We start from the raw sequence: 20,437 nt of genomic DNA, 5'->3' as shown, positions 1-20,437 counted from the left end.
TGTCTAAATTTATTTTAACGTATTGGTAATTAATTTAAATAATATGTCGTACGAGAATAAAACGTATCGGAATAAATAATAGTGAAACTTCTGACATTTAAATTATAAAAAATTGTTTTACGAAAGCAGCAAATAGGGGCCGAATGTTTACAGTTGCTAAACTTTTGACTGATTCTGTAATAAATTTCTAAAAATAGATGTCAAGAATTCCACGTAGCGATTATAGTTTCAATGTCATCTAAATATTTACACTTATATTATGAAATACGTTATGTTTTATTGTTTACATGATTGGTAGATTTTAATAGCGAATAATGATTTAATTTCTTATTCGATTAATAAATCCAAAAATTTTCTTTCTTTCACCATGTCTCCTGAAAAAATATCTTTATTAATGTACGTACCATTAGAAACAGGAAAAACAACTTAAATAACATAACATTGAAAGTTATAATAAATGGTGTAATTCCATTGACATTTATCAACTTATTATTAAAGTTTAGGCGTAGTCTGCGCTCTCTACATTTCATTTTACTACATATTCCATGTGTAATACATTAAAAACTTTATTTACATTTTTAAAGTAAATGTGTCAAAAATATTGAATGGTTTATGCTTAGATTATAACATCAACCGGGTAAAAAAGAGATATTCAAAAATATTTCAGCTTAAAAAATCGACTTAATTGCTGACGTGACATTTTACTCACATTCTATTTATGTATTAACACCTTTAAATCAGATCCAGTATGCGTTGAATTATTAGCTGTTGCATCTGTCGGGACATCTCCAGCAATGTTTTTTGGTAAGTTGTCCTTTTTATTACACCTGTAAAATTATTTTTTGTTACGTTTATGTATCATTATGTTTATCACTGAATGCTTTACTGAACGTGCTCAATGCAATGTAATTAATGATTTTATTTTAAAATATAAATTAGGCTTATGGAATTAATTTATGTTCCTCTGACATGTAAACTTCTCGCAATCTAGGCATGCGTGGCGTGTTATTTGCTATCTATATTTTATTAAAAATATATCGTTGAACTTACTCCTGACTGTCTGCCCCGGTATCCGTCTCTGTGATCTCTTTACTTTCTTTTGAAAAACTTCTCTTCAGTTTCATCTGTTTTATATGTATCCAGGATGATGCCTCCCCTTCGTCTCTGCATCTGAAATTTTAGTTTTTATATTGAACCCTGTGCAGATGATCATTTTAATAAAGAAATTTAAAAAATCCTTTTTTTATGTTTAATGAATTTTAAGAAAGAGTTTAGTATTTTAATATTCAATAAAACTTTTATTGTCGCCTTTTTTAAATAGAATTTTCGTTTTTGGAATAAATCTATGGCTCAGACAACGTTTGAAAAATACCAAAATCATGTGCTATAAATTTTAATTTCTAGTTGTCTATAAAAATTGTAAGCAGAGACTTTCGAATTGTAACTTACTCCTTCCGTATAGATGTACGATTTTCTGCACAACTTGATGTGCGCAGTCGACGACCATCTCCTCGCATAACCATATAATCTTCATAATGTTTTCTTAATACCGTACGAACCTCAAATCGAACATATATCAATAAATCACATTATTTCAATATTGCCGAGATACCTGAGAGTTGTAATATTTTTTATTATTCTTCTCGGGATAATATATAGTTACGAGTATATATAGTTATGAAAGTAATATTATACAATATACCTTTGGCTTAAGCTTTTGATAAGTAAGAAGGTAAGATTTTAGTATATACGAGTATATTTCTTATCTATTACCAATTGTTTGTACTAAAGTCAATAAAAAGTGTCGCTCTTGTATGCTATAGTTATTATTAATATTTTATTACTAATATGCTATTTTTGGCTCTGTTCATGTAGTATTATGTATTATAATATGTGTTAAATACAACCATCAATGACCATGCTGTCTCAAATAGATAAGAAAAGTGAAACCAGCAAGTATTATATCCTCATCGCTAAGTGCTCTCGTTATGACCCTCGACATTCTTGAAGACCCCTTTTATACGAAATTTAATGGAGCGACGAACAAAAGTCCTCTCGAGATTACTTTTAAATAAGCTATTATTCCAAAATTTGTACATTTAATGGACAATACATATTATCTTATGAGTATTGAGCCTATGGTAAATGCAACAGAAATTAAACGTATTTGGTTCTATCCAGACCTTTTTTGCATTTTATATACCAACAAGACATAAAAGAAATCGCATGAAATAGACCTATATATAGGTATAAAGGGCTGTCTCATCACAAAAGACTATCTTGTATATATAATCTTGTAATAGTACTATTGTTGGCACATAATTTCTTTCAAAGAAAGAGGTCGTAGTTCACCTCGCGTCGTACGCCGATTTCGTCCCATATACGTAATAGCCAATGTTCAGCAGTGGACGTCTAACGGCTGATAATGAAGTTGGAATATCGATGACGGAAATCTTCAGTAAATATATGTAATTCCTAGTTCACATTGCCACAATTGATTGAAATATCCTGTAATATCTAATAGTGGCGTTTATATGGGAGTGTTTTGTAAGTTATAAAGTGTAGTGAAATAACTTCGCTATTCTAATATGATATAACATCTTTGATTTTTCTATCTTTAGACTTCTTTATGTAATATCGACATTTAGTAAAAATTTGTAAATTAAAAATTTTTTTTTTGTAATTTAACATAAATTTTGTATTGGTTTGGGCATTCCTGCTATGACGTACAAATGGTAAACTATAAAGGATCTTGTGTAAAGCAATATAAATAAATCAATGTTAGCTTCCTATATTTGCGTAATTTAATGAAAGATGGACTTAATTTATGTATTTAATCAAACTCTGAAAATTTAAATATTTTATTTTGTTTTTAATTTAATGTCAACTTAGTTAGCACAGGAATAATCCGAGGTGGCCACCGCCGTTGAAAATAATAATAGCGTAATTTTAACCAAAGGCTTTGAGGAAGACCGTGGATTTAAAGCCGTAATGAGTCCGATATAAGACCTTCGTTGTCCCCTCAACGGAGGGATATCCCCATAGAGGATTTCCGCACGAGAAAAAAAATTACGAATCCGAGTAGTTTATTGTGCGATCTTATTATAATCGTAATTCTTACTAATAATAAAAATAAATATGTAATTCTTATAATATTCTTACCTCTCCGTTTAGGAAGCAGTAGATAAGTGCAATAAAGAAACCTTGAAAGGAGCGTAGGAAATGTGTGGTGTAACTCCAAAACCCAAACATCCAAACACTGCTATCGAGTGGTGCCTCTATCATGTTGAGTAAGTTGGTAATGCCCAAGAGAGGTAAAAGAACTAACGCCGCTCGAACCGCTTTCCTTTTAACAAAATAAAATTGTATTTTAGCAAATACGAAGCCCGCTTAGAATGTAGCTTGTTGGACCTTATAGCTCAACCTTTTCTGTAATGGATCCTTTAATATAACGCTAAACAAAACTTAATAAATATTCATAGGTGATTAATATGATAGTTAAGTTTAATATTTAGTTAAAAAGTTACGAGAAGCTGGCACTTATCCTAGAATAAATTTCTAGCTCTACTAAGCATTGTTTCGTAAAATCTTATAACACCTAATAATTTACCGTTAATCTCTTTCTCCCAATCGATACAGCAAGGGCGTTCTTCTGGCATAAAGCTTTATGCTTTTGTATAATTTTTCTTGAACTTAACAAACTCTTCCATGATACTGTACCAATACAAACTTTACAGATATATCAACGCTTTAGCGTGACGGGAATATCAATCTTGTTCGTACGCGAACGCTGTTATCTTTTGTTTTGTTATGGGAATTGTAACATTTTCATTTGTTTTTTTGGTAAAGAATTGCGCCTCTAAAAAAATAAAAATGCTTCTTGTTCTGTTTTTAAGAAATACCGAATACATAGTATCATAATATAGAATTACCATACAGTATCATTAATAATAACGTCAAAAATCAGCTAACAACAAGGAATTGAAAAGTTTATTGTAAAAAATAGTCTCGTTGTTTGCACATACGAACAACAAGATTATTTTTATTGAATTTAGCGTATTTTCTGTTTCGGTTGCGTTAGCTTAACTTCTGCGGTGGCGTAACGTAACTGCAGCTGCGGTGGTGTTAGTGCATCTTCTGCTGCGATGGTGTTAGTTCTTCTTCTGCTGCGGTGATGTAAGTGCACTTTATGCTGCGGTGGCGTTAATACGTAAGTACCAAAAAGTAAATTTAGGTAGTACCTGAGTTTCTCCATTTCTGAACTTTGAGTTTGGCGCAGCTTCAGTATAAGAACTCTCATAATGTTCAACAAAAACAATAGATTAACCTGAAAAAAAAAGTTTCTTTAAAATTCAGAGACAAATTGTAATTTTGTGGATAAAATAATGAATTACGAAAAATAATGACAGAATAATATATTACCTAAACTAATCATAGTATCAACATTTTTACCATTATAAAGTATCTTACCATTTATATATAATGCTAACATTATCTATAACTTTACCTCCAAGAAGTATTACAAGTGTTACTCCAACTAGTAATACTTCTACGATTTATTGCATTAGAATACTTATTTTGCCTTTAAGAACCATTAATTTTTTGTAATATTTTATAAATAATTTGCAAATCATTAATCGAACTTAAAGAAAACAATTTCTGATACGATTGCATATAAATTATGAGACTTAATATAATATTAGTCAGAAAAAGTATGTCTTTCAACTAAATCTTCACTGAGATTAGTACAACCACAATTGAACTGATTCTAAATTGTAGCTTGAGATTAAAATTTATCACCGAAATTGACTTCATTCAAAACTGGATCGGGACTAAAATTGTTAAAAAACGTAAATAATACAAAGATGCTATGTATAAGTACTAAGAATATTTCCAAATGTTAAATCAATATAATACCAAACGCTAAAATATATATTAAGTTACTCTTAATTTATAAAAATTAGTGGAAGAATTCTGTACCTTAAAGATAAATATATTTCTACGTTAGAATTTTAAAATAATTTTTTTTATAAATATTACTGTGGTCTGTTCTTAAAACCTTCAGTGTCACCAACGTAGTTAATTTTTTTAATATCGTTAATATATTCTGTTAATTTCCTAAACATGTTTTATGTTTGCTGTGTTATTATAAATAGTTATTTATTCCATTATTCATTGTGTTGTGATGGATCATAGTACAGGAAAACCAAAAAAATTCCATTATAAATTTATACTTGTTAAGATGTTTCGTTGATATTATTTACTCACTATTATCACAGCCAATCGCGGTCCTTGGACTATCCAATACAGTGGGCTGAAATTGTAACCATACCAACACCTGCAAAACATAAACACTTCGGAACAGATCGCCAGCTGAATCACGCCCGCCTAAATAGATCCGCAGGCGATCCGACCGTACGTTAACATATTCGTGTGGATGGACGCGGACATTATTGCGTGTTACGGGATTATCATCTCTACCGTGGATCCTGCACGAAAATACACGAAGTAAAATCTTCTTAAAACTCAAACTCTCTGTTTTTTTTTAATATAGTTTAATTTTATTGCCTACAAAACACATTCGATAATTTTAAAAACGTGTTAAGTACTTTAAGATTTTGTAATTACAATTGGATTCATTTACATGCTCTAAAAGCAAAAAAGAATGAGAATTTAAGAAATAAAAAAAATAATATTTGTTTATAAAAAAAACAATCTTGCTGTTATTTTGAATAATATTTTAATGCAAGTTTCATTGTTCGTAAATTAGTGGTTTAAATTTGAAATTTAAAACGAAAACATGTGAAGTATGTCTACAAATGCTTAAGATTTCGCAAAAAAAAAACACAAAGCTATTCTTTTTATTATAAATTTTCATTTATTTATTCATTTAAACATCAATAAGCGTTATAATAATTTTAAAATTCTGATGCACCTGCTTCTGGTAAGGCGTGTACAACATTCACTGTATTTACGATGTACGATAACAAATAACTAAAAAGATAGGTAGAGATCTAATAATTATACACATAGGATGATCGTGATGATATGTACCTCGTGAAATTGAAATATACAGTAATGGCGCTTACGTCTTAATCCGTTCTCGTTGATAGTGCAGAGCAGTCATAGTGGCCCAAATCGCAGTCACTACAAATGGCAGCCCCCAGCCCGTGATGTAATAAAGTAAATATGATGTTCGCTCTCTTAAAGCATTTGCTGTGACGACATTATGTAAATAAAGTCCCTCAATAAACATCCACATAAACATCACTGTTATAGCATATTCCAGAAGCACATAAGACGTCTCGCAGAGATAGGGCTGGAAAAGGATAGTAATACAGTTGTTACATTATTATTCTTTAATGCGAAGATGATTGGCCGTTAGCCGGTTTAGTCAACTATTAACGCTTCAGCTAGTTACATCGCAGAAAACTTTACTGATAACGACTGTTAACAACTTGCTATAAATATTTATTTTCTACTCTATTTTCATGGATTTTATTATGATACCATTATTCAAAAACACAATTAAACATATATTTTTTATATTTACGTTCGCAAAAAAAAACAACACAATACTAACATTCGCAAATGCAAAATAATATAGTGCTATAGTTTGAAGAATATATCAAAAGTCAAAGTGAATATATAAGAGAAAATACAATGTTAATAGAAGCCCACCAAAAATAGTTGAAGCGACGAAATAGTAGTAATAGAGGAAGTAGAGTGGAGAAAAAGGCAAAGAATAAGTTAAGCAGGTTTGGTCTGAGCTGGAGGTGTGCTATACCCAGTGCCGTGTTCCAATGACATATACACACATATACAGACAATGGCTAATTGAAATTAAAGTTTTTTAGGTTGATGTAAATAAAAGTTTATCATTTTATTTTTATAGTTTAAAGTATAAGTTTTTCTATTCGACAAGCAATGAAACATAAGTTTTGTTGGTTGAGTCGGTTCAGAAGGGCAATAGGCGAGATTAAAATAAGATCGTATTCGCGAGTGTTCTCGAAACTTTACCTAGAAGGTGAACGTTTCGTAACGACTTACTACATTTTTCCACTTGGAATAGACTTATGTCCCTTGATTATCAACACAAAATGTATGTTGTAATTTATTTTATAAACATTAAGAGCCAAGCACACGTACAAAATATATATACTTCATAGTAATTTGATGATACGTCTGCATTGTGGTCTGTCATAATCAATTTTAACAAAAATTGACGTTTCAAGCTCATAAACACAGTTTTTGTTTCTTATATAAATATAATGTGAAATAGATTACACACTTACTTATTTAAATAATTATAAATGTGAATATCGCAGTTGCTATTTTTCTATATTTTATCAAGTATTAATTCATATCCACGCTGAATATCAGAAAATAATGTCAGTAAATAATGTTAGTAAATAAATTCAAGGACTGTAAAAAACTCTCCAATAATTTTCACATTATTTAAAGTGATATTTATTTTAAAACAAACTTTCCATTTCTGCCTAATATTCTTTTTTATAAGAAGAGTATTCTTTGACTTTAAAATTAATATTTAAAATGTTTATCAATAGCGATTATTCAAACATAATACATTTATCTTTTTTTCAAAATTCCTTCTCTCATGTACGTAATCTTATAAGTCTTTTACCGTGAACTTAATATTATAACTTGAATGACATATAATTGAATATGAAATTTAATTGCAAATCCACAAAGTATCTTCTTACCATGTTGTCAATTCCTTTTAGTGTAACGTTACCACTAGTCGAGTGTTCATCTTGGTGACTTCTAACGAGTACCTGGTCGATGTAGACAGTTAGACGAATTACAACTTGTACGACCATTGCGCTGAAAAGACTTTTGTGAATTCTAGTTCTGTTGTTTCGCAGCGATCTAGGACATTAAACACTAATTACAAATGTAACAATTAAAAATGTAATTATGATCGAAATTCAATTTAAATATGTAACAAAAAAATAACACCATTATTCGCCGATCGCAATACAATATATATACATAACATAATCAATTCTCTGCACATAAATGTTAATTTAAGTACTATTTGTTCATAAACAATCCTCTTGCAAAAAATAATATATGTCTTATGCTATGTTTTATCATAGCTTAAACAGAATATCATTGTTATGTTTAAAGTTACGAATAAATCAACGATTGATGGCATTAAGATTTTACTGTTAAAGTCTTTGTTTGCAAACGGTACTAAAGCTTTTATTTAATGTTTCAAGATTTTCATTGATGTATTAAAAATATCACATGATTTGAAGTAAATAATTTTTATTAGTAATTGATTTAACTTTAAGGAGTATATGTAGTTTTATTTCGATAGAAATTATTTACTTTATAAAATCGATTTTAACAATTACCATTGTCAACATTTAAAAGAATTTAAATTGCGGATATATAATCTGTTGTCATGGAATCTTTCGGAGATGAAAATGAAACAGAGTTTCATGGTCGCCAGTGATAAGTACCATAATTGAGAGTACCCGCGAAATAAAACAGGCCGCGCGTAAATCACGTTCTATATGAAGTATGTATGATCAACAAGCATTTATGCATTGTAATAATTGTGCTTAATGCAATTAAACTACTAAATTTCAATTTATCGCTTATGTTTATGTGGACCACATTACGATTATTTACGGGTATACATATCATAGTAATGACTATTTTTTTAAAATTATTGGAAAGTATTGTAAGTTATTTGAAAAGAAATCTATAAAAACCGCGCTGACACAATGTTCTTAAGACAAAAGCTGTGTCAGTAAGTATTATTAGTGTTTACTGTCTAGATTAGCATTTCATAGTCCGTCTCTCATTTAGTCACTGGTTTCATAAAATATCTATTAAAAATAAATTATACCATCATATATACGTGATTGGCTTGGGTGTAGAATAAAGAAATGTTCTGATGACTGATGTAAAACTTAAATAACTTTTATAATTTGTTTCCTAAATTAAAAATGAATTTTCAAATAAGATATCTAAAATATAACAATAATGTCAGTGAGCTTTTCGATAAGAAAATATGGAGAAGTAACCTTGCACGATATATAATATTTTCCATTAAAATATCTTCGATTGTTATTATCACAAATAGAGCAAGTATACTTTGGCTTACACGTTACATACGCTAGTTAATAATTTATTTTGTTATCAGTCGTTAAACACTGTTGGGAGACAGGCCTTTCTTTGGAGAGCGATTAAGAATAGTTTACAGTAAATGTTTAACTTCCTACTTTGTAATCAGATGATCACAAACTAGGGAGCTATGTCTATGACACCATAATTCATACAACGTGTGAATATTTCTTATCGTCTTTAAAAAATCGTTACAATTTGTATATATTCGCACGGTGTCAGAAGTGACAACAGTTAGTTTGATTCCTTGGTCGAATCTTTCTTTATATTATTCGCAAGTAAATTAAATAAATTCCAAAGGGTTATTATTGTAACACAAGTGACGTCCTGAGTAGTACATTCGCTCACATTAACTGATATAATCAAAGGTAGTGCAGCTGAAGGCTTTAAGATTTTAGATTTTGCCTCGTGAAGCCCCCAGAGTGTTTATAGTCGTCATGTAAAGATGTAGAAGAACAATGTCACTAATGACGGTACAATCCGTCAATCGTGTCGTCTACACAATCTACCCGGAACATAATGTCACCCTTTGGGTCGTGGTCACCAAGAGTCGTCGGTTGCACGAGTGTTGTACCTTTCCTATTGTCACACCACCTCGATAATATTAGTAAAATATAAATTAATTTAATTGTTCTAGTTACCTGTAGTAGGAAAAAATGATCAATGATATGATCAAGGCCAGCATCGATATAGTAAAACCAGCTATTTCCATATATCGTGTACGCTGCGCGATCTCAAATTTCAACTATAATAAATAAACAAAGCATTATAGAAAATCAAACTTGAACTTATAGACATGAGAGTTTAAATGTTAGCCGAGCGTAATAATGTTGTAATTGCTAAATAAAATATGCTTGTAACTGTTTCATAAACCGCGTAGAGTAAACTCCTTTCAAAGCAAAACTTCATTCTAAGCTAAAGCTATTTAATGACTTTCCTAGCTCTGTCACATTAAATCCCGAAGCAATTTGTACACTGCTAAAGAGACTCAATTATAACTCGATTAAGATCCGGAAAATCAGTGCTTTAGTTAATTGTTGAAACCACTTTGCTGGATTTATGAGTTAGATATATACATACCATGTTACATGAGATTAACATATGTATAACAATAAGTTATATATATTTTACAAAATATTTTTCGCATTTTAAACTGTTTTGGGATTGTTTGAAAAATTAAATCACTTATCAATCATCATGATATCTTTAGAACCATAACACAAAGAAGCTTTTTCAAGTAAGGACGCAATTTGTAAAATTCCACCGGCAAGGGCGTAATGGGTATGTCATCAAGTTCGTAAAGCTGTGACAGCTAATAATTCATAAAAGAACAACTTTGTATTACTGTGATCGATAGTATATTGGGACTGACCTGTGCTTCCTTCTCGTCATCATAAACCTTGACAAATAGCGTTTGCACCTCTGGCGGGAAACACGGAGTGTAATTAGTCCATCCGATTAGGCTACTCTCGTTTGCACGTCGACCTTCCCATAGACCTGATTTACTACACCGTCGGTGAGCAAAGCCTAAAACAAGCAAGCCATTGCACTAGTAAAGTACCATATAAATTTTTGCGAGAAAGGTACTTTATTTTGAGTATTTTTGTTATTTTCTTCTAATATATTGGGCGTACGTACGCGTGGTGTCACTGAGTCTGGCAGGTGGGCAGTTTTGACTGACATCTTCGCCCGCGGGCGTTGGAGGCCAACACAGGAACCTGTCGTATGTGGCATTGCAGTAAATTTTACCTGAAAAAGATATCAATTCCATTGATGATTATATCTTCATCCAGTAATGTTTAATTTCAGTGTCCTTGACCTTTACCTATTTTATCTTTAGACCTTGACAGTGCTTTGATTAATACGTTTTTAAAAATCACTAGACAACCCTTCAGACGATCGTTTGTGTCATTATTATCTTCATCATCATTATCATTACAGCTGAATAAATTCGCCGCTGGGCTTACAAAGGCTATCTGTTCTCCTTTTACTGTGCTCTTGGCTTCACGACTCCAAAGTGCGATTCGCAGTCTCAAATTTAGACTGAAGTTTGCAAACCGGCTTGAATAAAATTAAAGGTCTTAGATTATGTTAAAGTATCAGACCTTTAAGGCCTCAGCGGCCACCTGTTTTGGGTACTACGTGGCCTACCCATTGCCACTTCAATTTGTCAACCCATTAGGTATTAGCTAGCATAGCTCTCTCCTAGGCATGGTCCCTTAACGGAGCGACTATATCCTGCGTTGTTTGTAACATATTCTAATATAACTTAAAATAACTACCCCACAAGGTGAACTGGTGAAGAGTCGTGTGTTAACACTTTTTTATATTATTGGTTGTGATTTATAGTAGATTAAATAATTTTTTTATTATTTATTTATATTTGTACTTAATGTCGAAGGCATTCTCTAACAGTTAACCGTTTGGGCGGTGCAGAGATAAATTGATAAAGTAGGTGAAACTAGTTAATATCATAAAATACTAGAAATGGAATCAAAAAATTAAAATTACATTGAGAAGGAAGAGAATGACATAAAAACATACAATTATACTAATTTAATGTTTAAATATCTACATATGCTATTTGTATAAAGTGTCATACAACAACTCTCGAACCTTCGCTTTACATGCGCAACTATTCCTGATCATTCTAATATGAAGGGGGACGGCATTACAGAGAAGAATAACTCGTATTAGAAAGAAGGAGTGGTAGAAGTATTTTTTCGTTTGTATTTGCTATGAACTAGAATTGTGATGTTAAGTAGGCAGGTGAAATGGGAGAAAAGTGTAGTTAGTGCACGCAAAGAACGGCGTTGTCGGCTAGGCAGCCATTTTAGATGTGAACGGTAGGAAAATATGTGGTCGACTTTTAGGAGATTGAAAATGAATCGAATACAGTTACACAGAAGGCATCTAGTTTGTTGAGGTCTGCATTCAGATCAAAATAGCACACATCGCAATAGTCAATAATAGAGAGAATAAGTAAGCAAAGTTGCAAGGCTTTGCATTGCCTTAGTTTTGGAAGGAAAAAAGTTTATTTTTATTTACATTCAGTTTTATTATTTTTACGATGACAGATTATATATTACATCATCAGACAAAAGATCGTTATGTTTAATCCAATCCCTCTATACTGCCGAACGATTCGTTGTATTTGAATTTAAAGAAACATAACAAATAATGATGTTTCTATAGAGTACTTAGATATAATGTCCAATTTGCTAATTGACTATTTATAGAACATTGGTTCATCTCCGATAAAGCTCACTTATCTTGAATAAACACACATATTTTAAATAAAGAATAACGTACTCGAACATGAAGAATATTTATTTTCACATAAAATTTAGTTAACAATATTTATAAAAATTATATTGTTTTAGAATAATGCTTTCTCCTTAGGTTTGTACGTAAGGAAAAAGTCTCTGTACTGTGGTACTACTACGGGTGTTTGCCCGGGGAGGCCGCAATTTGTTAAAGTTTCTTGTATTTTCTCTAAATCCAGGTCCTTCAGTTCGCATAGATCTTCAAGGAATTCCGACCATTCGGTCCAGTCGATTTCCGATTTACTGCAAAAAGTAAGCTTCACTCATAATATCGGTTACTTTAAAGTCTCTGCAACAATACATTGCATTTCATTCACCTACTTGAACTTATTGAACAATATTCCTGTATCGGTCATTGTGATCTTTCTATCGTCGAGAATCTTCGTTTGTCGTAACCAGTAATCGGATCTGTAAAGTGTGATGGTCGTGCCATCTCTTTTGTTGTCGAAAAGTCTAGAAAATTCGTAGAATTGGCCCTCAAGAGTCGCTGCTTCTTCATCACCCATGTTAGTCTAGTTGTCGTGTACTATTCGACTTACTTCAGGTGAGGGAATTATTGTCTCTAATTGGAAAGATGAGCATTTGCTTAGTTTCCTAAACTGACGATAAAGCCTGCAAAGTCAGGCCACAATAGCGAGCAATGTATATAAATATATATTTAACATATATGTGTATAAATAGATATTGTATTCTTCATTGTAATGCGAAATTCGACAGATAAATAGTGATTTATGCTTAAATTATGGCTTTATTAAAGATTTCATACTTTAAACTATTACATCTATTAAGCATAAGTTGAAAGAGTTTGTTGAGCAGAGATTATGTTTTACGGAATCTCTCAAAAGAAACATACACATGCAAAAAAATATATCAAGATTGTTGACATAGATTTTTCGGTGACGTCATATTTGGATACGAAGCATTCGTTTATAGTGTAAAGTAATCGAGAGATTTGCCTTAATGGATTTTGACTGATCTGTATAAAATAAATGGCCAAATTAGCTTGGAAGCTTAAAATTAGAAAACCGACTTATTTATATGACAAGATTTTCAAAGATTATCTTTAAGGAAAATTAGCTTACAAAGTAGTAGAAATAATATTTATTTCCTATACTCACCATACAGCTTTGCAAAAAAATAATCATACAAAGAAAAATAATCAAAAAAGTATAATTAGTTTATAATTAACATGTCAAACCAATTAATAAAGTGATCACTATGAAATCAATTTTATTTACACATTTTTGCTAATAATGACTGGGTATGACCGATAATAATTTATGTCGTTGTGAGTTGAGGCAGATTTGAAAAATGTTATTTTTTGAACAGCTTTTAAAAATAACCAGTAAAAAGTAAAACAATATCGAAACGAACTGGGTGTTAATCTGATCGTATGTGATGAAGCCCGCCTACGTCAGTTTACAATATAGCTCCTGGAAGAATACTCACTGTTTATAAGGACAAAAATTACAAGTAGTCAATAATAGAGTTAATTACGACTTTATTTGTTGCTTAGTTACAGCGCATGCGCATTATGTACTGTAACAGATAAAAAAATATTATTTGTTATAGATTATAATGTATAAAAAGCTTATTAGAATTTTTTAAATTAATATTAGTAAATAAATAACGATTAGTTTTTAATTACCAGCAAACGTGCAGGTAAATGACGTTTTAAGACGCATTAAATATTTTGCGACGAAAAATTTTTAACGTGGAAATACTTGTTGTGTTGTTCTATAATGATATAATCTTTCCGTTCATGTAGAAGAAAAATTGGGAGTTAGTTTATATTTCTTTCGAAATATCTTACAGTAAGCAATACGCCAAGAAAACTGTTTACGTAAACAATTTCAACAATCCACCACAACCACCACTTATAAAAACAATGGATTTAAAATGTTTCCTTACCTCTGAGCATTTTATAATTTTTCGTCGTTTATATTTTTTTTAAATTAATAATTTCTCTTTGCGATCATCGTAAAAATAAATGACGTTATTTTATCCAGACATCTTAAGTGTAATGGATTTAGATCAATAAATGATCTTATCTTTATGAAGAATCCCAAGGATAAACATGGAATAGCCGTGGAAGATTTATTATTATAAAAGATGAAGATTTATAACTATTATTTCAAAGCCAACTCAATTAAAGTTATATGTTTGATTTTAAAATTTTATTAACGGTGAGGATTGGCTGATTATTAATATTTGTTTAAAAATACTTTATTAAATTTCCTGAATATTGTGAAGGAAATAGATTCACCTCGCATTTATAGTTACTAATTTAAGAGTTTCAAAAAACAATATAAAGTTTAAAGTCAGATATCTAAAGAGTTATTGATGAGTGAGTTTTAGTTTTAGTTTTCGGGGCACTTCATTGATTTCAATTTTTCGTTGACGTTAATTAAATTCTTTTTCAGTAATTAAGATAAATAACTTTGCAATTCTATTACACTTATAACCGCCTACGTCCGAATACGTCACTTACTTTATGCTTACATTTCATTTTTATTTATAATATTTAAGAAATAATTTAATACTTCATAAAAATATGTAAGATATCATATAAATATTTGGCGTTGACGTATACCATTGCGGCCTCTATTTCTGTCGCAAAAGTAAAGCGAGATTTCTATTTTAGTTAAAAGAACGCTTTTTAAATTACAGTGATAACACGATGTGCCATCTTGTCTCGAGAAACTACTCGCTCAGTTATTCTTTTTAAATCTGAGACGTATCACATTGTTTTGTACAGGATTTTTTTTAAAGTGTTAAAAGTATATTCTGCACAACGCGTCTTAGGATATTAATATGTTTTTTATCCCTGCTATTGAAAGAAAAACGTCATTATTCGCAATAAATATTCTTTATCGACACCAACAATAAAAAAGGTAAAAAATTCCCAACACCAGATATAGTGTTTCGTAGAAAACCTCCGAGGTCACAATAGAGCTGATGTTCAGTAGGGGTTCCTTTCGAGTTTAATCACTACCAACATGATATTGATCAATAAGTGTATATAATATGTTATAGTATAAGAATATTTACCACGGCATAGAGTTCGTTATTTTGTGTTTCATCAGAAGTTAAATCGTACATCATCACCATTTTAGTCATATGACGCCCACTGCTGAACATAGGCTTCATGGATAGATTTCCAACTGGATGCTTTTCGAAAGCGACCAACATCCAGCGTGTTCCGACCGCTTTTACATGATCGTCTGTCCACTTTGTGCGTGAACATCCTGCGCTGAGTTTACTGGCCCGTAGTCTCTACCCTAGAGTCATGTAGCCACTGCAGACATATTTTCTGCACACTATGTTTCTTACCTCCTGTCACTTTAACTCGCTAATTCGAGATAGATTCCATGTATTAAAATTAAAAATATTTACTACGAATTGATTCTTTACATTGAATTAGATCTTTTGAAGTGATAAATCTAATAAATTTGAGTGTTTATTTGAAAGGTCAAAGGAAACAGAAACATCATCTAGATCAAATAAACTAGGCGGTGAAATGATGGGTTCCAATACTATTGTAATTTTATCGGGTAAAGCCCGGTAGTAATATTTTCAATATGGTAAGTAATATGATTTTATTATAGTTAAACAAACACGGGTTGATGAAATAGCCAGAAAATTAATGAAAGTACAGCTTCTTCCACATAACTTGTAACAAATTAAAATTGGTATCAATATTGATCTGTCCTGGATAAGCGATTTAGCAAAGTAAACAAGCCAATTAGGCAAAGGATTTATTTCAATTAATTAGAATAACTTTCAGAAAGATCTTACAGGAAAAAATTAATCTCGATTCGTTACAATTAAAATTAACACAAATCCCTAATTTTGCGTTCTTTCCTTATTTGTTAGAATAAAGGTGGTACACAAGTTTTAAGTTGAAAGTAATTGTCGTTTCAGTCCTAGTAGTATTTACGCTATTGTTACAAAATCTTTTTCTCGTGAGAGAATGTATGCGTTAATCCGTCATACAAGGATGCTGAATGTCATACATGAGTTTTAATGTTTACTTATATTACTATTGTATATATGCTGAGCAGGCACAATCGGCAGATACAATCTAAAGCCTCCGATGTTTTATACTCATCTTTATATTTTTTCAAAATATTTGAACATTATTCTTTTTATTATCACTAATGGTATACTACCAATTAGAACGGAACCCGTTAAGAGGATTATGATTCGTGCTCTTTCTATAAAAAAGAATGCCTGTAGCCACAAGAGTGATTAAAACAGACTAGCGCATATACTACACACTTATATCCTTTATTTACTACCTTACCTGCGTTGTATGTGAAATTCGCAAAGCTTTGCACGCAATTTTGGTAGAGCCGTAACAGCTCATCTTGTTCCTTAGTCGCTGACAGTTTTGCGCCCGTTTTGTAACTCTAGAAATAAAAAACCCTAAAACTGAAACAAAAAAAATGAACATTTAAGAAATGGACAAAAAATGTTTTTAGAAACAAAGGGAATTTATAATGTGTGATATTTATTTTTATTAAATTACTTTATAATACAATATACAAACATCACTTCGTGTTGATTTTTATCCAAATAAATTTCGTTAATATTGAAGAGAATAAAACAAGAATAAAATAAAAATCATTGTGTAATACAATTTTTTGGAATTTTAGATGTGTTTGGTGTAATTAAAATGAATTATGAGTATTGCTAATCAATAATTGAGCTCCATAACGTTCATGGATTAAAATTGTGAAATATTAATAACTCTCTGTTTCAAATTATCGTAGAAGATATCGGATTTGAAAGCGAATACTAGACGTTTCATTCTATTTGCTTAAAAAAATAAATATAATTTTTCATTGATATAACAACATTTAAATCATATATTCTTCAATCTAGTAATGGTAAATATATTAAAGCTTGTTCTTGATTATATTTCATTTTTGTTTTGTACATACTATAATATTTAACGGTTTATATCAAAATGCATCAGCGTTACGTTGTATTACATGCTGTGACAACCAACTACACAAAGTTATGTACCGTATGTCAATGTTAACTTTTAATCATTTCTTATTTAATCTTTTTTGGAAAACTTAAAAATAAAGTAAAAATGGAGCTACATATTACTTCCTTTATTTGTAGATTATGATCATAAAATAACGGAGGTTCTTTTTTTCAAAAACTATTAAATTTGGCACTGCTTTAAAAAAGAACAATAGACGTATTAGTTCTGTTTCAATGTTTGTTGGTCCAATGTTTGTGTTCGTTTCCGCATTACACTTGTGTAAAGAATGAAAAAACTAATAACCCATAAAAGAAAAATTAATTTTTGTTTTAGCACGTCTGATTAGGATAACGTCTTCCTGTTTCAGCCACGTTCATCCTGTTATTCAGTTTATGTGCATTATCTAATCGTATTAAATATTTATAATGTTACAAAATATGTGTTTTAATATATTTTGTCTCAGGCTAATATTTATGTTATCTTATGCAGCTACGCCCACTGCAAGGTATAGGCCTCCTTCAAAGATCGTCACAACGAAAGTACTTAAGCTGCCCGCATTCGCCGACTTCCCGCCACCTTAGCTGTATTGTCAGTCCACCTAGTGGAAGGCCTACACACGCCGCGTCTACCGACTTGTGGTTGCCACTTGAGTGGCAACCGTACTCAAGGGTCATCGGTTGCAGCAGCCACTTTAGACGAGCAATTCTTCCAGCTGCGTCGGTGACTTTGGTCCTTCTGCGGATCTCCTCATTCCTGATTCGATCTCGCAGCGAAACTTTGAGCATAGCCATCTGCGTAGCTTTCTATACGACTTTGAACTTACTTATAGAGCCCATTGTAAGCGACCGCGTCTTCGATTTATATATCACACTGGTAACACATAATGATCAAAGACCTTCGTTTTCAGACATTACGGTATTTTGGACAAGGAGATGTTACAGAACTTCTCGAACGCCTATTCGTCGTGAATCCTCGAAGTTGGGTTTACTATTGACTTGTGTATAAATGGATCAAACATATATTATACATCTTATCGAGAAGCACTTAATACGTTAGTGAATAAATAAGTGTTGGTATAAAATTTTAAGAAAATATTTGGTGTACCTACACTGAAATATTTCAATTCGCACATCATATAATACTGATTAAATTACTTCGCCGCCACGAAAGAATTTACGAAGTGAGTAATAATTTAGAATCCTATTTATTTAAAAAAGGTTCATAAAATTTCTTTTATATTGGTCAGTTATTTTATTTAAAACTGCTTCAACGTAATACCTGTTGTGTGAAATGTGTTTTTTGATTAAATGTGCGAATTAATAGCGTAGGACTCACTAGGTTAAATTTTGGAGCAATGTATTCGAAGTACTTCGAAATTTTGAATTTGTATTTCGTAGGTGGAAATAGAACTTTACGAGGGTAATTGAAAAGACCTATTCAGTTCGCGAATTCGGTATCTAGAAACTCTTACTTCGATTCGTAAAAGCTGTTAAGGTGAAAGTATTAAATATTCTCGTACACAAGTAAAACATAGAGTTGTATTATAATAGTATATATCCAGAGTGACAGTTGGATAGGTGTAAAAGCATCAAAGGGGTGAATGTATAACTCCACAAAAAGCTTTAAAGCACACATATTTCAGAATCATCCTGTAGAAAGTGATCACTCTAAAATTCTATAGGAAAACGACAGGCTAATTACTTTTGACAATACCAAGTCTGCAGGAACGGATAGTAAATAATTATTTTATTTATAGATATTGTAATTTTGAAAAAGTTTCTTCACATTATATTAACAATCACTGATTTTTGGAAAGGACTGTACATTAATTGACAGTAAATAAGCTATAAGTTCACCCATAGTTTATACCTATTGCCAATTACCGTGTGCAAATGTCATCGCAATCGCGATATAAATTATTCTTTCGTAAAATAAACAGGCACCTGCGGCATAGATATAATGGTTGCTTGAACCGCCAGATCGCTCAAGACATACGCTCAAGTTATTACGTTGTTAATCGGATCCAAGAAGATTCAGTATTTACTAAAATATTAAGAGTGGCGATGCTTACATCATGCTTTTTAAACATCTTTCGAACAACTCCTTTCTAACATATGTAATATTTGAATACTTTATTATAAATTTTGTAATGCTATAATCTTTTACACTTTTAATGAACAATCAACATAGAAATAATGCTTTAGCATGTAGTCAATTTATATATATCATAACCTAAGCGATGTAAATATATTATGACCTAAACTATAATGATTATTTTGATTTTTAAAAGTTTTTATTGTCATCATTATTCATTGCCATTGTATTTATATTCAGTAGATGATTCTAAAACAAAAAAATAATATACGAAGTTAGTGAAATTAAAAGTCAAAACATTAAAGGTCACCTTAGTATCAGTGTAGTCTAGTCCATTAGTGTGAAATTAGCATAAGCTCGAATTCAAATGGTCGTGAGTATCTAAATACAATTTGGGAGTGTCTATGTGTCCAGGTTTTATGTCAAATGAATCGCCACCGCACCCAAAGTAACACAGAGGATAGGTTTGTTAAAACAAATAATTTTTGGAGCTACCTATAGATTAAATGAAAAAAAAAACGAATGATTTGTCGTTCCTAAAACTTTTATTATCTTTACCCACTCCATGTTACATATATATTGGTAGTACTTTGATTTGAAAACATTCGTACAGAATTTATGCATATTTTTCTATTCTTTATCCGTCCCTAACATATCCACAACTTTCTTCTCTTTTTGTGTTTAATTTATTAATACGTTTAAATACGTGCTTAAATCAGGTAAGTTCTTACATTTTACAGAACATTGATATAGTGTGATTATTAATTTGATGCTTCAATACTAAAATTAAAAATTAGTTTTAAGAACTGTGAAAGCAAAAAAGATTTTGTAAATAGCTTCGGTTAATAAATAAATGTATTGT

General features: G+C 30.9%; 2 protein-coding genes across 2 annotated transcripts; both read right to left on the bottom strand.

The window, feature by feature from the left end:
* Window positions 1-41: 41 nt before the first annotated feature.
* Pdfr (Pigment-dispersing factor receptor) lies at window positions 42-18,272 on the bottom strand. The gene is made up of 14 exons (XM_068762733.1): window positions 18,096-18,272; window positions 16,792-16,897; window positions 10,798-10,908; window positions 10,532-10,686; window positions 9,801-9,904; window positions 7,725-7,890; window positions 6,090-6,319; window positions 5,269-5,338; window positions 4,242-4,327; window positions 3,163-3,346; window positions 1,450-1,559; window positions 1,051-1,170; window positions 710-827; window positions 42-374 (listed from the first exon to the last, which is right to left on the bottom strand). Exons 1-13 carry the CDS (start codon window positions 18,270-18,272, stop codon window positions 713-715), a joined length of 1,734 nt encoding a protein of 577 aa, XP_068618834.1. The 3' UTR covers window positions 42-374; window positions 710-712.
* Window positions 12,539-13,990, bottom strand: LOC137921461 (tubulin polymerization-promoting protein homolog). The gene is made up of 3 exons (XM_068764230.1): window positions 13,935-13,990; window positions 12,807-13,047; window positions 12,539-12,728 (listed from the first exon to the last, which is right to left on the bottom strand). Exons 2-3 carry the CDS (start codon window positions 12,989-12,991, stop codon window positions 12,539-12,541), a joined length of 375 nt encoding a protein of 124 aa, XP_068620331.1. The 5' UTR covers window positions 12,992-13,047; window positions 13,935-13,990.
* Window positions 18,273-20,437: the final 2,165 nt, after the last annotated feature.

This window comes from Battus philenor, unplaced genomic scaffold (assembly GCF_028537555.1).
Source record: "Battus philenor isolate CCGP_79_NKW_IND1 unplaced genomic scaffold, ilBatPhil1.0.hap1 SCAF_1, whole genome shotgun sequence".
Lineage (NCBI taxonomy): Eukaryota > Metazoa > Arthropoda > Insecta > Lepidoptera > Papilionidae > Battus > Battus philenor.
This window is presented reverse-complemented; position numbering and strand designations above follow the sequence as displayed.